This window comes from Oryzias latipes, chromosome 4, assembly GCF_053564925.1.
Source record: "Oryzias latipes strain Hd-rR chromosome 4, Olatipes_Hd-rR_3.1".
NCBI lineage: Eukaryota > Metazoa > Chordata > Actinopteri > Beloniformes > Adrianichthyidae > Oryzias > Oryzias latipes.
Genome location: NC_136240.1, coordinates 10,486,295 through 10,513,421, shown reverse-complemented (window position 1 = coordinate 10,513,421; position 27,127 = coordinate 10,486,295). Strand labels below are relative to the sequence as shown.

The 27,127-nt window shown below is 43.2% G+C and overlaps 1 protein-coding gene across 1 annotated transcript; it reads left to right on the top strand.

Annotated features, from left to right (window-relative positions):
• Positions 1-5,837: 5,837 nt before the first annotated feature.
• tmem59l (transmembrane protein 59-like) lies at positions 5,838-15,637 on the top strand. Its single transcript, XM_004067844.5, has 8 exons — positions 5,838-6,158; positions 7,028-7,133; positions 8,503-8,597; positions 8,705-8,857; positions 10,257-10,362; positions 10,461-10,575; positions 12,131-12,248; positions 14,346-15,637. Exons 1-8 carry the CDS (start codon positions 5,994-5,996, stop codon positions 14,502-14,504), a joined length of 1,017 nt encoding a protein of 338 aa, XP_004067892.1. The 5' UTR covers positions 5,838-5,993; the 3' UTR covers positions 14,505-15,637.
• The last annotated feature ends 11,490 nt before the right edge of the window (positions 15,638-27,127 follow it).

The window sequence follows — 27,127 nt, the reverse complement described above, 5'->3', positions numbered from 1 at the left end:
GTGTACATGTAGATTCAGCAGCACATTCACACAGTTTGCGGCTTTGTCGTTCCCCTTGCTCACTCGAGAAACCGGTTCAGGAGGAACCTGCAGTGTTTCTGGTGGTTAGTCAGGACTTATCTACACATCACAAAGACCTGCTGCTCACTTTGCGTTGCCCCTTTCAAGCCTCTTCATGCTGAAGCAGGACTTGAAATGCAGAATTCACATGGTATCCTGGTATTTTTAATGTTATTTGGTTTGTCATTTGTGTTCTTCTTGTGCTGAAACTGTTTCATCTTTTCTTGCTGCAGCGTGCATCTCTGCATCTTCAGTTTGGTTTGCTGCAGCTTCTATGCTGCTCTAAGAATAGTCGGGGTGTTTCCTGCTCGTGAATCAACCCCACCCAAACAAGAAACAAAACTACCAACTGCAATCCAGACAACCTTAAAGCCTGTGATGTCATCTATTCATTTAAATGAAAAAAAGTCAAACTACAAATCTGCAACAGACGAGCATCTGTCCTTTAATCAGCACAGACATGAGGATGACTGGTACTGCACAACCAGCAGCTATTTTCTATGTTTGTAAAATGTCCTTTCTTCAGCTTTACAGGTTTGTAATTGTTGTTGATTTTTTAAGGACTTCATGACCTAAAGTCATTTCTTTTTCGACTAAAGTTTTTATGTATGGTTTTTAAATGGCACTTTCACATATTTATCCTTTTTTCCCCGATCAGCAATATTTTACTGACACTCAGCCAACAGGAGGACAGGATGGACAGCGCCTTCTGTGTTCTATTGTTTAGCTTCTCTTCTCTTTTAATGACTTATTTGTGTTTGTTTCTGTGTACAGTATTATGAGGAGTTTATCTTATTATATTATTGTATGTGTGGGAAATCGTGTTTTTAGTTTTTTTATTTATTTTTTTATGCTATGTACAGCCCCATTACATGCGCGGTGCCTCATAAAATAAAACTAATATGAATTTGAATTTAGAAAAATGTAGCTTTTACACTGTGCTATGCACATGCCAACTGATCTTTAATATTATGGTGTTTATGATCATTTTATGTGCAAACAAAAATTCCAAGACGTTTGGAGAACAAAACTGGATTTTTTTTTCTTTTTGCTTTACGATTTTGTATTGATAAGTCAAACAACATCCTCTGCAGTTCTGATTTCAGTGGAGAATTGGCAGAAGTACATCAGGCTAGAAAAAAAAGAGGTTCTTAAAATGAGTATGTTTTTTCCTCAAACTTCGTTTTAAAAAAATCCCTGCAGATTAAAATAATCTCCAACACTAAACTGATAAAAAATGCAACGACAAACATATTCTCCAATATTTTTAATATAAACAGTTTGTTTTTAAATAATTTATACACAGCAAGATTTTTTTATTTCCATCACAACTTTTTTCTTTAAAATGTCCCTACTTGGCTCTCCTTTGAAAAACATAGAAAAAAATCAATCGTCAAACGTTCTTTCAGTCATGGCACATTTTTTTGATCCCGTCCAAAATGCATTTGGGTTTGTGTGTGAGCGTTAAGTTCAGCATCTGTGTTACACAGAGATAATGGCATATTTGGATCCAGTGTGGGGGGCTGGGGGTGAGATCTGAGGGGGTGTGAAGTGATCTCTGTGGGATTGCAGATTTAGGGTTTGAACAGTGCAAACACACACCCACATCTTTTTGTAATGTATGCACACGACACATCCCAAAAATGAACACAACAGCATGTTCATTGGCAGTAAAGTTACGAATAATTAAGAATGGTGCAGGAAGCAAGAGGCGTGAAAAAAAGAGGGTCAAAAACTGGAACAGACCACTGAGTATACAGTTCATCACATTACTGACACCGGCTGATTAAAGATATGTAGAGGATGTTATAATTTAGGAATGGTTTTGTCCAGAGTTGGGAACCTTATTGAGGAGGAATCCTATTTTAAAAAGTCTGTAACCCTTGTGCTATCTTAGATGACCCCACCCTTACTTTGACGTGTTCTCCCTACCATGACAAAGGTGGAAAGATTTTATGTAATCCATGGACACCAGTGAAGATCACAAATCATTGAAGAAAAAAGGTTCAGCGTACTGTCTAGTGGGTCTAGGTGACCCAACTCCCAATGTTAAAATGCCTAGGATAGCACAAGGGTTAAAGTGGACAGCTCAGACATTTCAAGTCTGCAGAAGGCAGACTGTGTAGCTGCGTCCCAACCTGAAGCAGGTCATAGTAATGATGGTGCAGAGATGGTTTATTTTCTTGTTTGCATCATGATGAGAAAAGGTGAATCTGCTACCTCAACACTAGGTGTCAGCATTGAGTATGGAGTCAAACACTCAGTAAACCTGATCCGGAGCAGAAAATACACTGAGTTTTGTTGAGACATTTTTCTTAAGCCTTTTTTTTTTGGCCGCTAATGATGTCTTGATCTCATTGGCATTTTCCCAAATGTTGCACTAATCTGAGAAATCAATTTAGTCAAAATTCAAAGTGGATTTTAATAAATGCTTTTATATAATGAATAATGAATACTTTTTGTTTAAAACACAGTAACACCGAAGATGCTTTGTTCTCACCCCGCGCTGTGGTCTGAGCATGCTCTGTTCAACAAAAGAAAAGACTAGTCCCTAAAATCAAGTGCTTTTACCATTTCAGAGCCGACTGCTATCTACAGTTATGAGTCAGTTCATCGAAGAAAATGAATGCATTCCAAACATTGAAATGCCAACATTTACGGCTTTGTCTTTCTTTTCTTTGATGTTATTATTATTATTCTCATTATTATTAGTATGTGCTTTGGGGAGTTGCTGATCAGAAGCAAAGACAGAAAGCATCAAATGACAAAGATAGATATTTCATGTTCCAGGCACTAAGCAAACTAAAGCTCAGCAGATTACAGACATGAGTTTAATTCTCATTTTTGGTTAAAGTCATCAGTCTTGTAATCTAGAATCATCTCCGCCTTTACATAACAACTTCTGCTTTCTTTTTCGGGTGGGGAAAGTCCAGGAGGCCGTTCAGGACTGGGTGGGAGGTGGAAAGGTCAGGCGCCGCCTGTAGTCCGAGCAAGGCACTGTGGGTCATGCTTTGTGTGACTCTTCCCATGACAGCACAGGTCGGTTTGCACTTCTGCACGTCATCACACTTCTTGTGGGTTACAACACGTGATTTCGCTCTCATTACCCCGTGAAAACTATAACGACACATTATAAACGTTTGAGGATAACTGAAACAGTACAAAATAACACAAAAACAAGCCACAAATACCTAGTTTACAGTTGTCAAGAAAAGGGTCCAAGGGATTGTTTTTGCAGCTCTTTCTCCCAGCTTGAACTCTTACTTGCTACAACCTTGTGAGCAAAAGACGTGCCTACCTGTGATCAACATAAAAGGCTCAAATTCTCCTACCAAAATCACTCCAATGAAGACAAAATGGGATTTTCATGTCACACCACCAATGTGAACGTACTCCTTTGGGTTACTCACTCTGCTTCTACAAGTGTTACAACCTTATGAACTGGTCTATCTAAGTGCAGTAGTCTAGTGTGGGAATTTCCTTTATTCTGTGTAGTCTCACTGACAAGTGGAGTTAACTTACGTACTATGCCATCTTCACTGGGATAGGTTTTCAGGACTCTAGCAAGCTTCCACTCATTTCTTGGTGTGCTTTCATCTTGTAGAATCACAATATTGTTCACTTTCAAGTTTCGTGATGAGTTTGCCGTTGCTGACGTTGCTGAAAGCTTAGCAAACACTCTCGCTTCCATCTTTGCCAAAATTCATTGGCTAGGAATTGCACTGTTCTCCATCTTTTATGCAGATAAAAATTGTCCAGGAGGAGGCAGTATGACAGAGGATTTCATAGTCAGTATAGGGTTTGGTATAAGAGGCTCTGGTACGGTGGTATCATTCAGGTGCTCCACAGTTAATGGCCTGCATTTGAATATAGCCATTGTTTCATAGAGAAAAGTTCTCAGAGATGTAGTGTCATGTCTGTTTCCTGTCTTGTCGAGCATGACTGCAAGAATGCCTCGGAGGATGCATTTATGAAAGCATCAGCCGTCATATCATCCAATGTCTCAATGTAACACACTGCACACTTTCTTTTTAATTTCATTATTTCAGATTCTTTATTCTTAAATAAATGCACACATTTCTGTGAGTTAATATATACAGGTGGTCTGATCTACCACTACATATGTTCCCCTGTTGTGTCTTTGGTGAGGTCAGTTTGTTTCTGTTACTTGGTCTGGTTAGTTGGTTAAGTTAAAGTTAAGTTTGTTGCCAGAGTTAATTATGTTTCTGTTGACCTCTTTTAAGGGTTTAGTTTGTAAATTTATTTACATTTTTGAGGAAAATAAAATTCTCATTTGTTATATTTTCTGTTGTCCTCTATGGCTCCTCGATCCCTCACACTGCTCCTGGTTTCCTTCGTTGACCAAACCGTCACAGTTTCATTTTAGTAAAATCTGGCAAATTCAAGAAAAGACAGACAACAAGAACTACTGAGTGCTAAGTGAGTGGGTAACAAATTTGTGAATTCAAGATATTTCAATGTATTTTTCCAAGTAAAATGAATGTATATAGTATCAAATATAATTCTATGTATATTTATATGATTTCCGTTGTTAAATGTTTATAAGAACATTTGGATTTTTGACATCAATTCTCTAGTGGACCACGACGGAGTCTTGGGGCCACCGAAAAAAGTAAACTTAGGAGATTTAAAGTCGTAAATTTACGAGAAAAAAACTCATAAATTTACGAGATTAAAGTTAAAGTGAGCATATATTGCAGCAAGCGAACGCAGCAGAGCAGATCAACTAAACTTAGTTGAACAGGTAAACTGAATGTTTATTGATAACTTTCAAATGTTTGCAAGCTCATTTTCTTGATTTACAATTTATTAATGTTTTATTCATTGATGGGTGTTTTGCAGGATCTCTGCAGCCGTTGATGAAGCCGTCTGTATCCCTGCAGCTGTCCACTTCAGTCCTTTCTTTCTCCACCAAAGACCAGATCTCTACGTTTGTGTGAGGAGGAGGAGCACTTTTTGGCATTTTCAACATTCTGATGCTAACAAACTATTTTCATCTTTGTTTATGTTGAAACAGACGTTTAATCTGGAGGATGGGGCGTATGTAACACTGTTTACCTTCTGCATTGGTGTTCAAATGACAGGTTCATGATGTACAGTAAGATGACAATTGGACTTCTGGGTTTGTGAATGAAAAGAAAAATAAAGTAGCGGTCCTCTCCATCCAAATGTGTCACTGAGCTTCTTATTTTTCAAATGAAACTCCGCTTTACCAACACTGAACCCCAGAAAGATGACTACACTGACAATAATCTGATTTTGAGTCACCAAAAGGTTCTGAATTTATTTGTTCTTAAAACCTATGTGGAAATAAAGCTTCACAAAATGCTCCACATCTCTCATCTTCAAGCTAGGCTCTGATAAACACAACTCTAGTGTTTTTCCTCTTTTAATCTATTACTCTTTTTTTTTTTTGAATTTACGCGATTTTAAGTTGTAAACATACCAGTTTGTTGTTTTTTTTTTTATAAATTTGTGACTTAAGATCTCCTAATTTAACAGTCATGACTTTTTTTCTCTTAAATTTCGTGATTAAAAAAAGTTTGTAATTCATTACAATTTAAAGAAAAAAATTTATACACAAATCTGCAGAGAGCCCCATTTAATTCTTCGCCTGGGGCGTTTAAACTAAGTCCGCCACTGACCAGGTGGTCTAACGTTATTATTTTTCTTGAAACTCCAGTCTCCACGCAGAAACACAGAAACAAGCGGCCAGGCTGTGATCTGCTCGATCTGGATCCAAGCAGGTAGACTTCAGAAAGGCAAGGGCGCGTGCGCCGCGATGATGATGCGCATGACGCCACGAGCAGAGCTGGAGCCGCAGACAGCAGCGGGGCTGAGGCAGCAGCAGCGCCGTCACAAAGGGAGCTCCGCGCAGATCCAGCCCGACTCTCCGCTCGCTCGGCCTCCACATGCTCCGCCTCGGCGGCAGGACGCGCGGCCTCGCGCCGCTGCTCTCGCTGCTCCTCGCGGCTCTAGCGGCCGCATCGTCTGATGTTTTTGACAACCAGCTGGGAGACATCAGTTACTGCAAGAAGCAATGCCAGCTCACCATAAAAAACAAAAGCCCTGCTAAAGTAAGTCATTGCTGTGTGTCAGTGAGGGGGGATGGGGGGGTGGGGGGTTCTCTGCAAAAACGCATTTTTCACACCATAATCTATTGATCCACACGATGGATTATTGTTTGCAGATAATGTTGGTTAAATAGGAAAATGGACCAAAAATAACATATGATTGGGCTTTTGTGCCTCCTTTGGATGCAGCTCAGCTCGCTGTGATGCTGCTGCTGAGCACTGCAGCAAAGCAGACCTTCCTCAGTCTGCAGCAGAAATCAGGCGTCATGGAGGATGAGGAGGAGGAGGAAGCTGAGGCTCTTCCAGAAACACATTCACGACATCTTCGACATCTGACCATATCGAGCTTCAATCAATTTCCATGACTCTTAAGGTTCAGAGCAGCGCTCATAATGCTGTTTTTTCCTTCAGGTGTGGTTCAGACATCCTGCAAAAGCCCAAAGCACATCTCAGTCTCCATTGAGTGGAATCTCAGCACCCCTAAAACAGCATTAGAAGATGTACTTCATATAGTTTTATTCTGAAAAGCCTTATCTCACATCTTCGGAATCGATCAAAGACGATAAATGGCAACATTGATTTATGGGGGGGAGGGGGTTGTTGTCTGGGGATCTCGTTGTCTCTCCTGCTATTGGCTGGATCACCAGAGGACTCTTTTTTTTTGTGCTTTGCAAAAATAAAAACACAAGTCAAAGAACTGTGATGTGCATCTTCTCTCCTGCAAGTTTAGTTGTGGTTTATCTTCATCAGCAGGGACTTCAAATCTCTTGTAAACTGTTTGCAGCAGAACCTGACAATAAAAGATCCTGTGGCCCATGGGGCCAAACTGGGCTCGGATGAGTTTACCCAGGCCTCTTTTCTGTCTGTGGTAGGACTCCGTAATGAACGCCTGTCACCGTGGCTGTCGCCTCTATTCCATCTGCCAGTTTGTCAATGGAAATGCCGGATTCAACACCAGCAGAGAGGAATGCCAGGGAGGTAAGTCAGACTGTCCAGTTAGTGGTGTGAGATTTCAAGTGTCACCATTCAAAGGTTTTAATGAGACTCTTCCTTCCCAACTAAATGAAAGTGTGGCATGACTTTATGTTTTTACTTCAGTGTGACTCAGAGAGAAATACCTGGTACTGAACAGTTCAGGTGAAGTTTTCCATATTCCTTGGATTTCTTCAAGATAATCAAATGTAAATGAAATATGTATGCAAACAAACAAATAAAAAGGAATTAATGTCTTTGCTGGATTCAAAGTGTTTCCACACATTGAACTGGAATGATCGAATGATGTGTGTTGTCCGCTGATGCACTTGGTCGCTTTTATGTTACAGTAAAATAAACCTACTGTACCTCAATCTAAATGGTATTTTCCAATATCAATTATGGATCAATTTATTTAATTCTGAAAATTTTTTTATGGTATGTCTATTCAATATGATTTGATTCAATACAATAACCAGATCGTTCTGGTTAGAGAAATCAATGAATCGATTAATCCTCACACCTCTACTTTTAACATAACTGCGCTTAACACTACCAGGCCTTAGCTGACAGGCTAGTGGGGAAGGCTGGAAGAAAAGAGCATTAAAGTCCCACTCCAGTTATCTTTTGATCTGTTTTCAAAGTATTCCCGATGGTCTTTTAATTATGATGATGACGTTTTTAGCCAAAATCCAAAAAGCTGTTTCATTTTCTAGGACGTAGTTTCTGCAGAGCAGCAGGAGTTCATCAAAAATTCATTTCTGATTTGTGGACGGGACTGTTGTCCATTTATTTACACACTCTCCCACTAGCTTACAGCCCCTCACAACCCCAACCTAACATTAGCGGTGCAACATAAATGGCAACATAAAGCAATTTTGGAGCTATCCAGCCGTACAGTTTAGACCCAGATTCCAGCTGAGAGGAGGAAAACAAAGACGTTCATGGATCTACTTGTCTGACAGCGGATGCATCAGGATGGAGCGGAGCAGGGAGACTGTGGCCCGCCAACTGTAGTTTCTACATACTAACCACGATCTTTTTTAAATGGCATTTTTACGCCTGCTCCTGCACAACGATTGGATTGGAGAAAAACTCAGAAATCAAATTTTAATCTTTATATCTGCTGTTCATCATCAGAAAAATGTTAGAAGAATGTGTTAAAAACACCAAAACCCAATCTTAAATGCAGCCTGGATGAGTGTAGATGAGTTGCAGGTGTGCCAGGAGTCCCACTAGTAAACCTGCACACATGCGGTAAGAAAACAGAAAACAGCAGAAAAAGACCCGAGGACAGCAATAGCAGAAATAACCAAAAGAGGAAGACAGAGGGACAGAGCCCTGCCATACCATGACACTTTTTCTTTGTATGCAGCCTGCCAGGAGGCCTACATGAAGCTACTGGAGCAGGAGGCCTGCAGCACCGGCTGTGCCAGTCAACCATCTGAACCCGAGATCCAGAGAATGAAGGTGAGAAGCATAACATTTCCTGCACACAAGCAGACATCCTCTCCTAAATGAGCCATGGAGAAAAGCCAGTGGGACCTATACATGTCTGCTTGGTCCCTTCAATGCAGCTGAAAGCCATGACACTACGCCCAAAGCCTCCGTCTGTGATGGAAGCTCTATCCAGTTGGTGCAATGACATCGTCAGCTCTGCCCAAAGCTTTATCTCGTCGACCTGGACCTTCTACCTGCAAGCTGACGATGGCAAAGTTGTGGTCTTTCAAGTAAGAGCTAAACAAATGTAGTTTTTCTTATCTTTTTATTGCATGTATTCCAAAACTATTCTGCTTTTGAAAGTTGTTGTTCCCCTAATCAGATATTGTTTTAGGGGTCGCCACGGCGAATCAGCTTACTCCATCTAACCCTGTCTTCTGCATCATCTCTACGCTAACACCAGTCAGTCTGCAGTCAGAATGGAATCTTACTTCTAAAAAGCAATTAGTTATAGTTACCAGTTGCATCACCCAAAAAGTAACTGAGTTAGTAGGAGGCAGCTGAAGTCCGTGGAGAAAACCCACGCATATGCACGGGGATAACATGCAAACTCCGCACAGGAAGGACTCCCATTGGTGATTCTGTTTCCGGTCCCAGCCGGGCCTTCTTGCTGTGAGGCAAGAGCGCTGACCACTGCGCCACCTTGCAGCCAGTTCAACCACAGCAATACATTCTCCCAGCTGCCTGCAAACATAGCAAATAACTTAAGTGCAATTGTTTAATGAAAGTGACACTTCTAGTATAGTTATACCAATGAAATGATGTTGTTTCATTATAATAGAGAGAGAAGTACAGAGGGGGTCAGAGAGAGCTACACTGTGTCTTTGTAGATCTGGTGAAAGTTTATGACAGGGTGTCCAGAGAGGATACTGTATGAGGAACATGGAGTGTGTGAATGCAGGTTTTGAGTTATTGAGGGCGGGGCTGGAAAGGGGGGGCGTCAAACTAGCCAGGACTGCCTCTGTGGAAGAGTGAGGTTACAGGGAGAAGATAAAGAAGGTGGAGGATTTGAAGGATGTAGGGTGAACAGTCCAGAGGAATGGAGCGATTGGAAATGAAGTGAAGGAAAGAGCCAGGTTGGAATGGGTGGAGAAAAGTGTCAGGTGTGATGTGTGACAGAATTGTTTCAGCTGAAACGAAAGGAAAACTGTGGCGAGAGCACCCGTGTTGCTGGGCCTAGAGACAGTGAAGAAAAGACAGGAAGCAGAGATGAAGATGCTGAGGTTCTCTTTGGGAGGGACCAGGGGGCATCAGGAATGAGGACAGCAGAGGGACAGCACATGGTAGAGGTTTTGGAGATAAAGTCAGAGAGGCCAGACTGAGATGGTTGGGACGTGTCCAGAGGACAGACAGTGAATCTAATGGTAGAAGGATGCTGAGTCTAGAGCTGCCAGGCAGGAGGTCTAGAGGAAGACCAACGAGGAGGTTTCTGGATGCAGTGAGGGAAGACACGAAGGGAGCTGGTGTTGGAGGAGAGGATGCAGAAGACAGGGTTAGATGGAGGAAGCTGCTTGGCTGTGGCGACCCCTGAAGGGAAAAGCTCAAAGAAATAGAAGAAGATCTTTGGCTTAAGCTGGGATTCAATTTCAAAGCTGAAACTGACCTGATGCTTCTTTTTTTTCACTTCAGAGCCAACCAGAGATGGAGTATTCCATGCCAGAGCTGCAGGCTCCTCGATCCAGTGTGGCTGATAAAGCTTGGCCGCAGATCCACCCTCATACCCAGAGACCCCGTGGTTAGCAGACGGAAGCAGAGAACTTTTCTGCAATACTCCCATTTGTCTTTTTATTTAAATACACTGGCCTAAATTTTATTTTGTCAACCACGTTACAGGTGTGCGGGGACACAGGGAAAAGGGAGCACTCAAAGGAGCCGGCAAAGGATCGCCAGGGGGCCAACAGACTGAGGACCCTGCAGCTGAGCATGACTTCCTGGGCTGCATGTCACGGTCTGCCATCCCTCTTCCTTTATGTTAACTTTATCTAGAAATGGACAATGCATATTAATCAACATTAAAACAATGTAAATATGCCAGATTATAGCCGTAGGCTAATTTCCATCTGGAGTCCCTTGGCATGTTGATGTTTAAAAAAATAAAACTGAATTTAAGAGATACACAGAACTGTATTATCCGGACTATAAGGGGCTACTTTTGTCGCCAACTTTCAACCCCGCGCTTATTCAATGATGCGGCTAATTTATGCTTTAATTTTACAGCCACCACGAGCGCTCTGGCAGCTTCAGAGGGGAGACTGCCTGCATAATTCTAGGTTCAGCAACACACGCGATTCCTTTGACAGCCACTTAAGCAGCCAAATAGCATGGACCTCACTTCAGTTGTTAGACACTTAAGTCATGGTGCAATAAAAGAAACACCCATGCCCAGCCGCATCCCACAATCCTTTGGTGCCATTAGACAAAACGTGCACGTGACTGCCACTACAATGTGACGCAGCTTTCAAGTTAAAAGCAATCGTTAAAAGCAGTGTGAAAAAATCCACCATCACCAACGGGTTTGGAAAAAAGCCGGTCTGCTGCGTGCCAGAAGTTTCCTTCACTGTTGTGGAAGGAAACTTCTGGCGCACGCTGCGCCGAGGCGCGGCAGCAGCGCACGCTGAGCCGCATAGAGCGCGCATAGCCCCGCCTTAAACCCCTAAGACTCATGGGAAGTGGGGAATCTGAGTGTGAATTTCCACACCATAAGTGAGGGAGCTGGTTGCTGAAGTCAAGTCTATGCTGTTTGGCAGATGTGGGTGTGTTCAGATAAATATGCTAATTTACCGGTTATTCCTCCCTTTCTGAGACTGTTGTCTTCTCAGTAACATGTCACTTGAATTGCCACAATGTGTGGCTTGTATACTAGTGCAGCTTGTGGATGTAAAACGAGTTTAATCTGCAGTAAGTTGGTTGGGTGCGGTTTGTAATCAGGTGTGTTCTATAACCCGGCATTTATGGTACATATAAAATTATAAAATACAGGTAAAAGACTGTATACAAAATAATATTAACAAAGTACAGAATAGAATTTGAGCAGATCAATGGTGATGAATGATCAGATGATGATTGAGACAGGTTTGAATTTATTTCAAGCTTAAAGAACGAGCTAAACGGTCATCTACTGACAAGCTAGTTTCTGGGTGGGGTCTGCAGACACACACAGCGCCTGGTGTGTTCATCAGCATGTCAAAAAAGAACTTTGAAAACCTTAACGTGAAAATATTTTCCAACTGGGTCTAAAAGTGTGTGTTGAGTGATTAACAAGATAAGAAAACGTTACGTAAATGACATCAACATTCCATGTTACTACCTTTTGTAACAGAAAGTAACAGTAAAGCTGCACTTTACTATGCGTTGATGGAGAAAATGCAGCAGCTAAAGCGGCCTCTGCTGCGCATGCTTTCTAACATGTACCAACACCAGATAACACCATGCACGTTTTGTGTGTGGCTCATATTTGCTCTCCTCTCAGTTTGACTCGGGTTTCCTTCTGCTTTGCTCTACAGTCGGTCAGGCCTCCCGCGCTGGATTTTAGCCGCTTGCCTCTTCCTTTCCATCATGGTTATGTTGTGGCTCAGCTGTGCCAGCCTTGTCACAGCACCCGAGCAGCACATCAAGACACAGGTACACATCCAACATAGAACTTTAGCCCCCCTTCTTTCTAAAAATGGAGATTTTGATTTATTTCTGGACTTCAATCTACACAAGTAAACAAACAAAGTTCAGTTAGAATGTTAGGACCTGATTTACCGTGACTGGTTCAGACCATGACCCGATGGCATGCTTTCACCTGTATGACTCCCCCAAACATACAACCCATTGGACAGTGTTGTGGAAAAAGAGACACATATGAAGAGCTGCTATCTAAATCTGTCGCAGAAGAGATTCTTCCAGGTGATTGCCTTTATTGTCATTGCAAAAGGTTTAAGTACAACAAAATTGCTTGTTTACTAGATAAAAAGAAAAAGAAAAGACATGAGGAAAACAGTGGTGGCAAAAACAAGCATCCGGTGAAGAAAAAATGACCCCACTAGTTGGAATATCAGAACCAAAAAGAGGCTTGATCCTTTCATCAAATACAAACTACATTTCATTTAATTCAGCGAAGAAGAAGAGTCAAGCTCTTTCAGTTTACAGGACACAGGCTGTCTGTGGACAGTGTTAGGTAAATTACATTTAAAGAGTAATCGAGTACTTTACTTCAGTTAGTTAACTCACTACTCGTTACTTCACTTTTCACACACATTCTCCATGAAATAAAGCTAGCACAAAGAAGATACCCTCAAGGTAAAAACATAGAGGCTACACAAGAGCAATCAGGTTTAGTCAGCACCACCTCATTCATTTTCCCACATGAACAAGAGACAATTTACATTGTATAGTAGGGGTGTTAGAAAAAATCGTTTCAGCGATATATCGCGATAGTTCATTCGGCGATACTATCCAACCGATGTCATGACGATATTTATTTAATGATTTATGAGCGTCCTTCAGCGTCTGACTCTTGTTTTCCTCTTCTGTAGTCTAGTAATTTGTATTTACTTACTGAAATTTGAACGCATCTGAAATTTGGTGTATTCTATAGTGATGTGTCGGTCGCGAATGAAATGGCTCTGACCAGCACTTTGAAGTGAACGACAAGAGCGGGCTACTCATTGGGAGCCGTGTTTCTTTATACCGTCTGTTACTTTTTTTCTCTTGTGGTGAAGAAGAACCAAGTCAGAAAATCCAAAATCTTCATCTGTGGTCTAAGAATAATCCAAATCCAGAGAGTTAGTAGCCAGTAATGAAAGGGGAGAGGCAGAGGTAGAACAGAAAGGGAGACAGTAGGGCCAGAATTAGGTAGAATTCACAAGGCAGGTAGGCATGAGGAGCCAGCCAGAGGTCGACTGACAATCCAGCTCTACTGTTAGAACTGTTTGTGAGAAAACCGGCTGCAGGTGAGTGTGAGATTAGTGGAGGAGTCAGAAACCCCGTCCAGCTCATGCAGAGAGACTGAAAAAACCAGGACAGCTCAGGGATCCTGGCATAATCATTGAGAGGAAACAGAAAACCCTGATGTCAAAACCAAAGTTGATTGACAGGGAGTGGATACCGAGAGTAAATCTGTGCTCACTGACAGGAAAACTTTCATTTTTTTCACCCTAATACTTTCATAATAACAATTTGATTATGTTTTAAGTCATGTTAACAAAGAAAAGATTTTATTTTAAATGCAGATTTTACACCAGAAAACACCCAAATAATGAAAATAGGGCATGTTTTTAGTTTAGGGTTAGCGGTATTTTCTCATTTTTGACCTAAAACCATTAAAAAAAAATCTTTGGAGGTTTTTCTTGAGCTATTTAGAGAGGAAAACATTTACAAAATAAAGAGATTTATTAACAAATAATTCACAAACTTGTTGGAAATAGACATTACCGTAGAAAAACAAGTCTGATTAATCAAGACTCCCTAGTTATTTAAAGGAAAAATGTGTGAAATAACATTTGATAGGGATTTTTGTTTTTCAGATTTTTATTTTTGTGAAAATATTTTTGAAAAATCTAAAGTACCTTCTGCGATGCTGTTAAGTACGTGCTCCAGGTTCAACATTTAGCTCAAAGTTTAGCTCAAAGAGCTGAAGTGACAGGCTGTAAAACTGTTTTTTGCATTTGTTAAAAGACAAAAGCAACCCTGTTAACTTGTTCTTTCCTTTTCTGTCTTCATTTTTTTTTTTAGCTGAGCATCAATGGAGATAAAGAATTCCTGGAGCACGTGCACCAAGTCAGCCCGTACCACCTGGGTCCAATGATTGCTGTCAGTGCGAAGCAGTCAGTGGAAGTTCAGGAAGCAGGGCCACTGCCGGTCAAAGTCAACCTCAGCAAAACTTGTGTTTAGGGGGGGGCTCTGCTTGCTGTGCAATCTGTGGCATTTCAGTGACACAAACACCTCATGTCTCTCAGTCCACAGAGGGGTTCAGGACACATCCTCAAAAGCATGTAATTCAAATCTTCAGAAATTTTTCTTGATTAATCACACATCCCGCCTTCAATTTACCTATACTTTCCCGTACATCCTTACATTCTTTAACAAGCTTTGTCATTGCTTATGAATATGACAAAAGCTGAGCAGAGATGATGGATTTTTTGTGGCTAATTTGGACTGGCATTGGCCTTGGAGAGTGATTTCATTCACCCTATTCTCACAGCATGAACATGAATTGAAGCAGCTCCATGAGAGCGAGGTCAGAACGTCAGAGCAAATGGCTGAAATGATTTCACAGGTGGCCCATAGATTCAAAATGATCTGCTCCCAGTTCTCAGGTGAGTCCTCATCATCAGAGAAACCTAAAGGAAGTCAGTATTTGTTTCAACAGGTTTCTGTGTCTGCGAGCATGTGTGAGAGTGAGTGAGTGTGTGTTAGCCTGTGTGCGTCTGTGTGTGCGTGACATGCAAGACACTGAATCTGCTGCTGTATCTATGATTATCCCTACACTGTAGCTGTTCGATCCCTTTAGTTGCTGGCTGTTCCGTGTGCTTTCCAATAGCTGACGATGTTCTGTCCTTGGAGCAGATGCTCAGACTCTGCAGGACAACAATATGTGATGCAAAGCTTTTCATATTTGTTGTTGGATAAAGTTCCGCAGTTCTAGATAGGACGGTCTGTTTCTCTCAGTGCTTTTGATGTCCTGTAACGCTCCGCCTGAACACAGGCTATGTAGAAAATAAAAACCCTGCATGCAAGTGAACCATAGACAGTTTAGTCTAACCACGCCCTTCATCAGTATGGCACGGCACTGCTGCAGTCTTGTGATTTTTTTTCTATTCATATTTACCACAGAATTCGGTTTGTTAAATGGTAATATCCTCACAAATTGAGGGAAGTTCCTTTGATTCAAGGCTTTTTAGAAGATAGAAAAACTGGTTGAAGCTTAAAGTGTACCACAAGGGATGAAAGCTGAGTATTGTTTTAATTCATTTTGATTGGCTGTTTGTTTTCAATAAAGAATCATTACCACATTGTGAAACAAATGGTTTTCATTGCAAAAAAAAAAAGTGTATTTTTAACCTGCCACAGACAGACAAGCACAGTAGGTTGAAACGGTCCCACTTGGATCATCTTCTGATCTATTTTTAAAGTGTTCCCAGTGGTCTTTTCGTGATGATGATACCGTTTTCAGCCAAACACAAAAACCGGTGTCATTTTTTTCTAGGACATAGTTTCTGTGGAGCAGGAGGTGTTCAAGTTTTGGGCGGGACTCCCCCTACTTCCCGTCACCAATCTGTTTTCATGCTCTCCCTCTAGCTTACAACCCTGCACACCCCCAAACATAAGCGGTGGAATAATAATGCGCGCAATATCAGAGCTATGCATCCATACAGTTTAGATCCAGATTCCAGCTAAAACGGGGAAAACAAAGACGCTCGTGGATCTGTTTGTCTGACAGTGGATGCATCAGAATGGAGCAGAGCCGGGAGCTTGTGGCTCCACCCAGCGTAGTTTCTACATTACAAATACAATCTCTTTTTCAAAGGCATTTTATCATCTGCTCCTGATTCACAACGATTTGAATAAAGAAATATTCAGAAATGCAGTTTTAGGTTTAATTTCTTTCTATATGTCCTCCATCAGAAAATACAAGAACATGTTAACAACACCAAAAACAGCAAAACAAACTTTTTTTATTGTCTGCGTGTCCGTGTCCAGCTACAGCGTGTTTTCACTAGTTGCATTTCAATTGACGATGAAATTGTGCAAACTGGATTTGTGATACCAAATTTGCCTAATAGAAACACGTCGCATTTATCAAAAAAAATAATTTACACTTGGGAGGTGATTTTTGAGGCGTTTTGACATATTTCGCAAAACTGCAATAAAAACCCTTTTGTCTAATGTGACCACAGAGATCTAGTTTGTAGATGGTGACGGCGATGCGCTTCTTGGTAGGAACTCGCTGCTTTGGGCGCTGCACAGCGGGCGCCACCGGAGGTCCCACAGCATCACACAGCTCACCAAAAGTTGAGTGAGTCGTGTGGAATTGTTGGATCCACACCTCCTCTGGAAAATCACCAACCACCATTTCCCAGAATGCCTTCATCCATAGCCACTCCCACGTGTGAGGAGCTCACCGCTCCACGGCCTGAAGAAGACGCCGACGTTTTTTTTGTTTTTTGTTTTTTTTTAACTTGTCCTGTCCAACAGCTAGGCAGACAGATGAGAGCTGAGGGCCTCTTGTGTTGGACATATTTTACTTTAACAAGAGGGGTTATTAATCTTCAGACAAACCAAAGGTATGTCTGAATAAACCCCTTTTCTAATTGAGGCCAAACTTTATTAATTTCAATCATGTTTGAAAATCTTTGGTGTTGGACCGGACGGAAAAGGAAAGAGGGGAAGAAGAGAGAGGGACGTTAGAGAGAGGGGGGGGTAGGAGGGTGATAATAGGAGGGGAAGGGGGGTAAGACCATGAAGCAGCATAAAGCAACAAGTTTACTGGTTGTTAATCATTATGGTAAGGTTCAAATGTAGTTCAAAAAGGGCGGAGCCTATCCACACACACACTCAAATGTTATAAACACACCTGCTAGCTGCAAAAATGTCCACCTGTCGACATGTACACAAAACAGATAGTGTTCACACGCATACTTATGCCTTAAAACCAACTAGTGTGAAATATTTCAGTCATTCAATCATGCAAACTGTTAGTGCAAAGGTGAGCTAACACCTGTGCTCAGGTGAGTGTTTATGTTCTTCTAAAATGGATGATGGAACGTGACAAGAAGGAGGGAGAGTGCCCAGCCATCCCCACCCCAAGACCCCCACCGCAGCAGCAGCGGCAGCCGAAATCCCCCCAACGCCACACGGGAACAGGCAGGGAACAACCGCCGTCCGGGCGACCAAGCCCGCCACCCAGGCCAGGGCCAGCAGGACCGCCGCAAGGCCCCCAGAGCCAGAGAGCAGGGAGGCACGGAGGGAAAGAGAGCGCCGCCCCAGCCCAACCTGGAGAGCAGCCCCCCCGCCGCGCCGGGAGCGCCCAACGCAGGGCCCCACCGGAGAAGGACGCCCACAGCCCCAGACGAGCACCCCACCACCACCCAGGAGTTCCGGGCATCCCCCCGTCCCTACCCCAGGTACGAGCCAGGACCCCCCAAGGGAGACCCGCTCCGCACTCCAGGCAGCCATCCGCCCGGCCCACGGTTGGTCCAGGGAGGAGCAAGGCAGGGGCCCGCCGCCCCCGCCCAGGAGGGGGGAACCCCGGGGAAAAAAGAGGGCCCACAAGGGGTGTTATAAATATGGCCCGACCAGGCTCGGCCATGTTGGAAGTTTGGCGGGGCCCAGCGCTCAGGGGCAAGGACCAGGACCCACCCCCCAGGGACACGAACACCCCCGGCTCAGGTGTAATATGAACCCCCCCACCATGCGGAGAGAGCACCGCCGGGCCCAGGGAGCCAGCACCCAAGGGACACGGCCGCCATCGCCAAGGGGCCCGCACCCCCCACCAGGGAAGGGGTAGGGGACAGATGGACCCAGGTCCCACCTTCCTTGCAAAATGTGTGTGCGTGTATGTGTGTTTGAAAGGGTGTGTGTGTGCATGTGTGTGTGTTTATGTTGGAATGTATATATTGAAGGGGGAGGGGTGTGTGTACTAAGGGGGGTGCAGTTAAAATTGGCGAGTAAGGCACTAAGGGGACATCTCCTGATTACTCACAGTGATGTCCCCTCACCCTCCCCACCAAGGGGCCCTAAATGTCTAAGGTGCGGTTAAAATTGGCAGGTAGGGTGCCAGGAGGACATCTGCTGCTTGCTGGCAGTGATGTCCAAGCACCCCCCCTACCAAGGACCCTACATGTCTAAGGTGCAAATAAAACCGAAAGAGGGGGGGCCCACTCCATACGGCAACCATAGGAGGGGGGCCACTGCCAAGTAGCCCCCCCCCCAAGGCGCATCGCAGGCTAGACCCCCCACCCCCTCACCCTAATATGAGGTTATATGAGGAAGGGGGTAAGTTGGGGACAGCTGGTAGACTGTCCCCCGGTGGTCAAACAGCTGTCCCCCAGCCCCCCCCCCAGCAAAGGGGCCAGGGCCACCCAGCCCAGGGGCCCCACCCCCGGAGGCGCCGACACCCCCGGCCAAGCACCACCCACCCCACACAGAGAGAGAGGAGCCAGAAAGCGTCCCCCCCCCCCCCCCCCCGGAGCCAGCCCAGGCCCCCACCCCCAAACGCCGGCCCTAGAAGAGCTCTTGTCAGGCCTCGACGGGACCGAGGCAGCCAACCGGCCGGGGAAACCGCCGATGGCCTCAGCGGAGACCCCGACCCGTCAACCCCCCCTGCCCCGTACCAATAGTGCCCCCCCCCTCCCCCAGAATGCCCCCCCACAGGACAGGGCCGACAAGACCCCCCACCCCCACCCCACCCCAGACCCCGCAGCCGAAGCGGATGACACCCAGAGCGACCGGGGGCCCCAAGAGGGTTGCCCCGTCCCGCCTCAGAGCCAGGGAAGGGCCGATCCCAGCCCCAGGTGTAGATGGACAGCCCATCCGGCGCCGCTGGGCCCCCCCCCCGAGCAGGGCCCCCCGCCAACCCCCCCAGCACAGGCAAAGGGACCACCCCCCCAAGCCAAGCCAGACCACCACCCCACCCCCCCACCACGCACCCCCACGCCCAAGCCCAGAGGACAACGCAGCACCCCAGCCCGCCCCACCCAGGCGCCGGACCCGACCCCCCGACCAACAGAGCCCCCACCATCCCCCGCCAGGCACCGGAGGCCCCGACCCCCACCCCGGCCCACGGCAGAAGGGCAAGGAGCAACGACGACCAGGCCCCCCCACCCCCTAAGTCATGGAGTTAGCTATGGGAGACCAGAGAGACCGAATTCTTTCAAAGTTACTTGAACTTTGGGCTGACATTTTTTCCAAGCTGATATGATCAAGCAGCAGATTTCTGTGTTGACTTATATTTATATTTTTCTTGCTTTTCCAATTTATTAAAATAGTTTTTTTAGCAATGCAAAGAGTTATGAAAATGATAGAGCCTAATCCTCCTTCTACCTCGATGGCACTCATGTCACCAAGCACACAAAGTGACGGTGAAACTGTGATTGAAGCCTTAAGCCAGACTGATAGATCGGGACATACCTGCTGCCAGAGAGCCTGGACAGGCGTGCACCACAGTGCGTGCATGTAATTGTCGGGCAGATTATCGTCACAGTGCTGACAAATGTCTGAGTTGCTGAGACCCATCTTGAACATCCTCTGTCCAGTGTAGTAAATTCTGTGTAGAGTTTTGAAATGGATTAGCTGCAGATTTGGACTTTTTGTCAGTTTAAAGGTGTTTCGACAAAGTTCTGACCAAAAGCTTTCATCGGTGCTGATGCTCAAATCCGCATCCCATTTTGTTGTCGGAAGTGAAATATTATTATCTAAATTACATAAAAGTTTGTATATTTTGGAGAGAGTTTTATTCATTGAGAAATTGATCAGAGTGGTAACTACATCTGGTAGCTTTAAATCGTTGTCTCTGTATTTAAACTTTTTAGTAATAATTGATTTAAGTTGCTGATATTCCAAGAAGTTATTTATTCCATGTTTGTCTTGAAGTTCCTGGGGAGTTATGAATCTTCTATCAATAATTATGTGCTCTAGTTGTTTTATGCCCCCTGCTTGCCAAGCTGGGAAGTGGATAATTTTTTTGTTTATGAGGATGTCTGGGTTGTTCCAGATGGGTGTCATTTTGCACGGTTGAATTGATGATTTTGATATTTTGAGAAATTCCCACCAGGCTGTTAAAGTGGCATTTATATTAATACTTTTGAAACAATCCTGTTTTTTAACTGTTTGGCTAATAAATGGAAGATCTGATAGGTTGATCTTTCCACATAACGCCTGTTCCAAGTCTAACCATGAGTTGGTTTCTGGATTATTTTTTAACCATTTTAAGATGTATTGTAATCTATTTGCAAGAAAGTAATTGTGGAAGTTAGGTAATTATAATCCTCCACAGCTTTTTGCAGATTTTAAAGTTTTTAGACTAATTCTTGCAGGTTTATTGTTCCATAAAAAGCTTGATATGGATGAGTCTAATGTTTTGAACCATTTTAATGGCGGTTGTGTGGGAATCATTGAGAAGAGATAATTAACTTTGGGTACGATTTTCATTTTTACTGTGGCTACCTTGCCCATAAGGGACAGAGGCAGGTTGGTCCAGCGTGTTAGATCGCCCTGTATGTTTTTCAGTAATGGGGTGTAGTTTAGCTGCACCAGTTCTGATAGTTTGGGGGAAAAATTGATACCTAGATATTTGATATTTCCTGATTTAACTGGTATTGTGAGTCTTTGCCCCGCATTTTTGTTCAGTGGTAATAAAACAGACTTATTCCAATTAATGGAATAGTCTGATATAGAGGAGAATTCATTAATGATTGTTGCCGTTTCATTTACAGAATGTAAATTACTTAAAAACAGTAATATGTCATCTGCATAGAGACTAATTTTATGATGGCTGTGTTTGGTTTTAATTCTTTTAATGCTCTCATTCTGTCTTATTGCTGCAGCTAGAGGCTCAATAAATATAGCAAAAAGAGAAGGAGAGAGTGGGCAACCCTGTCTGGTTCCTCTTCCAAGAAAAAACCTGTTGGAAGTCTGTTTATTAGTTCTGACTGATGCATTGGGGTTGTGGTATAATATTTTGATCCAATTGATGAATGATTCTCCAAACCCAAACTTATGGAGGGCAGCAATAAGGAACTTCCAATTTACTCTATCAAAGGCTTTTTCAGCATCCAGTGATAGTATAGTCATTTCCTGTTTTTTGATGGTGGCAAAGTCTATTATGTTAACGAGTCTGCGGACATTGTCATCCGAGTGTCTGCCTTTGATGAATCCAGTTTGATCAAAGTCAATTATGTGAGGAGTGACTTTTTCTATTCTCTGTGCTAGTGCTTTGCAGATAATTTTTACATCTGCATTAATTAAAGAAATGGGGCGATAGCTTGAAGGACTAGTGGGGTCTTTGTCTGGTTTTAGAAGAAGGATAATGTTGGCGGAGTTCATGTTAGGTGGTAGAGATTGGCTTTCATTGATAAATTTTACCGTTTTATAAAACGTTGGTGCCAGTTGTTCCCAGAATTCCTTATAAAACTCTGCAGGAAAGCCGTCAGGCCCTGGTGCTTTACCATTAGGCATAAGTAACAGAGCTTCATGAAGCTCAGACAACGAGAGCGGAGAGTCTAAATTTTTGATTTGATCTTCGTTTAACTTGGGCAGGTTTACATTGTTGAGAAATGAGTTGATGCTTTGTTCTGATGGATTGATCTGTGGAGTGTATAAGTTTTGATAAAAGTCTTTAAACGCATTATTAATTTTTACCGGGTCATGGGTGACATTCCCTGTTTGGTCCATAATAGAAGTGATTGTTGATTTTTCTTTATTAATTTTAAGCTGATTAGCCAGAAATTTGCCTGATTTATTTGAGTTTTCATATCTTTCCAGTCGAAGCCTTTGTATCTGGAATTGTGTTTGTTTATTGATGATGTCATTTAACTGCAGTTTTAAATTTTTCAGGTCGCCCAGTATGTGTTCCTGTGCAGAAGCAGCATAAGCAGTCTCCAGGGTTTTGATTTTATTTTCTAGTTCTAATAAATCTGCTTTCTCTTTGCGTTTTTTATGCGTTGAATAAGAGATGATTTTCCCTCTCATGACTGCTTTTGCTGTTTCCCAAAGAACACTTGGTGATATTTCAGAAGTATTGTTGAATTCTAAGAAGGTTGCCCACTCTTTTTTAAAGAATTCAATAAATTCCTGGTCTTTTAACAGAGATGTATTAAACCTCCAGGTTGAACCCGAGGGTGTGGGTACTTCCCTTGAAATAATAACAGAAACTGGTGCATGGTCACTGATAATAATTGGATGAATGTTGGAACTTTTAATTTCTTTCAAAGGGAGTTACTGACTAATAAATAATCTAAATGAGAGTGTGAATGGTGAACTGGAGAAAAAAAGGTGAACCCCTTAGCGTTTGGATGACATGAGCGCCAAGCGTCGCAGAGACCCAGATAATTCATGTACTGCTGTAGGATAGATGCAGAGCGCCATGTACGCTGGTTTGCTGCCGTGCTGAGTCTGTCAGCACGGCAGACTCGTGGAGTCACAGTGAACTAAGAGTGAGGTGAAGAATCAGTGAAAGAAGGAAGAGTCGTCAACATTCGGGCCATAGATGCTGGCGATGCAAAAGTCCTTATTCTGAATGGATATATTAATGATTACAAATCTGCCTTCTGGGTCAGTAACTGTATCCTTATGAGTAAATGTAACATTTTTATTAATCAAAACTGCAACCCCTCTTTGTTTGGAGTTGAAACCGGCAGAATACATAACTGGATACTGGGAACAGCACAGGAGATGACCAGCTGATAAAGATAAATGGGTTTCCTGCAGTAAAGCTATATCTGCTTTAAGACCATCTAGGTGATTTAACACTTTCAATCTCTTTGGCCCAGAACCAAGTCCACGCACATTCCAGCTAGCGATGTTAAGACTGTTCATAGCTGTTCTAACCGGGAGAGTGCAAGGCTAAATAGTGCGTGTGCCCGTCCGTGTGCGCGTGCACGCTGTGCGTTCCTGCTACACTGACAAGCGCTGTGCGTTGTGGGTGAACGTGTCTTGGCTGTCAGCTGCATGTTACGTGCGTCCTGTGTGAGCCTAAGTGAGGTTTTTGCAGTTTATCAACGTGTGTGTGCGGGATCGCATGTGCATGCTCTTATGCGCGCTAGTATGCGCGCGCGCCCGTTCCGTGAATAAGTAAATACTCACCGTGGTTGCGTTGACTTTACCTGATTCACATATGAGGACATGGGAAGGGGGGGGGCAAGAGAAAAGAGAGAGGAAAAGAGAAAGAACAAAAAACAAAAACAACGAAACAACAACAGAAACATGAATGTGAGAAAAAGAAAAGACAGTTTTCCTGAGAGGTGTGGATTACTGATGATCCGATTATTTCCTATTCAATTAAAAAAGTTTGCGGGTTTCTTCTGGGCAGCGCAGATGTCAGTGCGCCTCTGAAAGCCTTCAGCACAGCCAGGGTGTTACCTCTGGGTCCCGGAACAGCTTGCCGTTCACAAAAAGTTTATCAACGGCAACCACCGCGCGGTTCAGGTGCTTCAGGTGGACCTCTATGAAGGACTTAACAATGTTCTCCGGGACTTCTCCTGCCTCTTCTGGAATCCCTGCGATCACAAGATTGTCCCTCATGCTCCTCGCCTGAAGATCCAGGAGGGTTTCTTTGATGGATCGGTTTTCCTCAGAAAGACGGGCGGTGTCGTTGCCCAGGGTCTTCACGGTCTCTCTGAGGGCCTGGTTCTCCGCTGCGAGCTCCTGCACCTGCTGTTGGCTGAACTCCAGAGACTCTCGCAGACCTTGGAATTCCTTATGGAGGATCTCCAGCAGATTTAAACGGCAATCAAGGCTGGAGAGCTTTTTATCAATTGAATCCAGGATATCACTCATGTTGCTGCCTGGGGAGGAGGCAGCCCCCGGGGAGTCTTCGGGACGGTTGCGTTTGGTGGACGGAGTGGCAGTGTTGGATTTCCTCATGAGGCAGGTATTGAAACACTCGTCGATGTAATTCTCCAGATCCTCCAGGTCCTCCAGGCTGGCAAATGCTTGACAAACTTTTTCAGATTTTTATTTTTTAACTTTCTGGATTATTTAAATATGGCGGTGTAATGAAATAAATCAAAAATGTTTGTTCACAACTTACGCGCCGCCAAGTAAACTCACCACACTCCTCTCGTCGGCTCTCGCGATACTACAGCATCACGTGTCCTCCTCCCAACGCCGACGTCTCCTTTGATAGATGATGATGAGCGCTAGTGCCGTGGAAGAAATCTGAATGTATCTGCTGTCAATCAAAGTATTGTTTACAATCGTCACCATGTTTTTGAATGACTCATTCAGGAGTTGGTTTGTGTTTATTTGTATAGTTAGGATTTAATGGAAACAGTGTAATTTTGTTTTTCAACACTTCTAGAATTTTGATAAAGTTTTGCACATTTAGGCGCATTTAGGCACAGCTACTTGTCTCCTATGCGTTTTATGCAGTGTGAGATGATAACAGATGGAACTCTTTCTGTCACAACTTTCAACATACTAGCGTGTAGTTAAGAACTTTGTCCACTTGGTGGCAGAAAAACCTTAGAAATTTATTTTAACATATTCATGTTCATATATTTGGTGGGAGGGGGGTGATCAAACCCTGATATGAGTTCACAAAGCTTGACCAATGTTAATGTCATTAAAAGCCAAACTGTGGGGATCATTGATGAATTTCCAACGCATGTGCTCCTAAAGGGTTCAAGATCAAAGCATTACAAAAAAAAGCTGAATCAGCTGATTTTTCTAACCAAGGAAAAATTTTATTCATTTTTTCATTCATTTTGATGAATGAATGAATGGAAAAATTATTCTGCAAAATGATGATTTATTTTTTTTTAAATATGATGAAAAAAAACTGTCACTTGTCTCACAGGTCAGAAGTAAAATGGGGAAAAATAAATAAATAAAGGATATTACTCTTACTTTTACTGGAGAAGCTACAGACAATCATTTCTGTGAGTTTCTGTTCTCAGCATGAAACTGTGATGGACCAACAAGCCTGTTAGATCTTCTTTTCACAGAGTTTAAAGGTGTATTTAGACTGGACATTTTGACTTAGTTTTTCAATTGAGCTTCGGTTCACTCAGAGATTCCTCAGTCTGAATACCATCCGTTCCTAGAGCAGAGCAACTGAAAACAGCCACCGTAGCCGGTCGTCACATGATCTGAACAGAGTAGGAATGTAACAAACATGACTATGAGACACAGCAGCTTATTGAAATGTGGTTGGATGACTGTAGACTCACTTAGACAACTTTTAAAGTGATCCACATTGCTTCTCACTGTTTTCCCAAAAATTTATATTTCATAAACACACAAGCCAGGCGGTGGAGGGGAGTCAGCGGGAGGGCTTAGAGTACTGAAGGAGGAAGGTTTGAGTTGGGAAACATGAAAAAAATGAACAAACAGGAACATTTTCATGAAGGGCGGTAGGGTGAGCTCCATGGCAAAAGGATTGATGACATTTTTCATGGAAAAAGGGCCAATGAACTTGGGGTGGAGTTTTTTTTTGAGAGAAGGAGCGGGAGGGATAATGCATGAATTGCAAGTGAATGATAAATAAGTGATCACGATTAGAGGAGGAGAGGAGAAGTAGATGAGAATAGAGGACACAACCCCAGTGCACCATACTTTCCCCAGCTTCAAACTTCTTGCACCACCATCAAGTAATTGTTATTGTTATTTAGTTTGATTTAAACATGTTAATAGTAAGTTAAATGGGGGCCGGTTTAGCTCGTGCTGGTTTGCAGCACCTTCTGTCCGTGAAACCAGGTTCGAATCCGGGCTGCTCCCTATTCCCTTCTCTGCTGCTTTGCCGGTCCCAAGCCCAGTTGGATTGAGATGGTTGCAACAGGAAGGGCATCCGGCGTAAAAACATTGCCATGTTAACCGTGCAACTCATCTTCAATGGAGGGTTATTTCACTGTAGTGACCCCTGATGGGAGAAGCCAAAAGTGAAAGAAGAATAGTAAGTTAAATATTCTCTGAATACTAGCTAGTCTGACAAAGCCTGTCCAAAGAGGAATGTTTTCAGTCTAACTCTGAATGTAGAAACTTTGTCGGCCTCTCTTACATGAGCTGGGAGTTTATTCCATAGAACAGGGGTTTGGTGGCTAAACGCTCTACCTCCAACTGTGCTTTTACAAATTCTAGGAACCACATGCAGTCCTGCATTTTGTGAGTGGTGTTTTGTTTGGTTGGTAAGGCACTATGAGGTCTTTAATATAGGATGGGGTCATACCATGTAAGGCCTTGTAGGTTAGCCTATTTTAAACTTGATTCTTGATTGGTCTATAGTTGGCCAAGTTGTTCGGATCTAAACTGCACTTTTTCAGAAAAGGATTAACAACTGCATGTTTTGAAATCATTATGGGATGGCCAAACAACCTACGGTTTGGCGACCATTTTGTGGCGAACTCTGAGAATTGGCGTTTTTCGAGCTTCTTACAATATGGGAAAACGACATTTTTGTTTTTGCGATTTTCACGAAATTTCACACACATGCCGCCAGGTTGAGTCTGCAAAGATTACAAAGTTTTGTTGACCTTTGACCTTGGAAAGAGGCCGACAAATTAAATAAATAAATAAAAATAGCAACTTTAGTACCAGGTTCAAACAAAAACTCCTCCTAGGGATTTTTATCGATCATCTTGTAACTTCTCGGCCATCAATGGCATGCTACTGTGCAAAAAATGCTGGAATTAGAAGTTGTAGTTTTTGAATGGCGTGTGTGTGGCGAGTTTGCAACTGTTGCGAACTTAGCTAGCTCGCACATTTTTTATCAGAATGTCGTAAACATGGAACAAGCTATTCCCTGGCCCAAGCTGAGGAAAATTATGTAACATACGACAATATTAACATTGTGGGCGTGG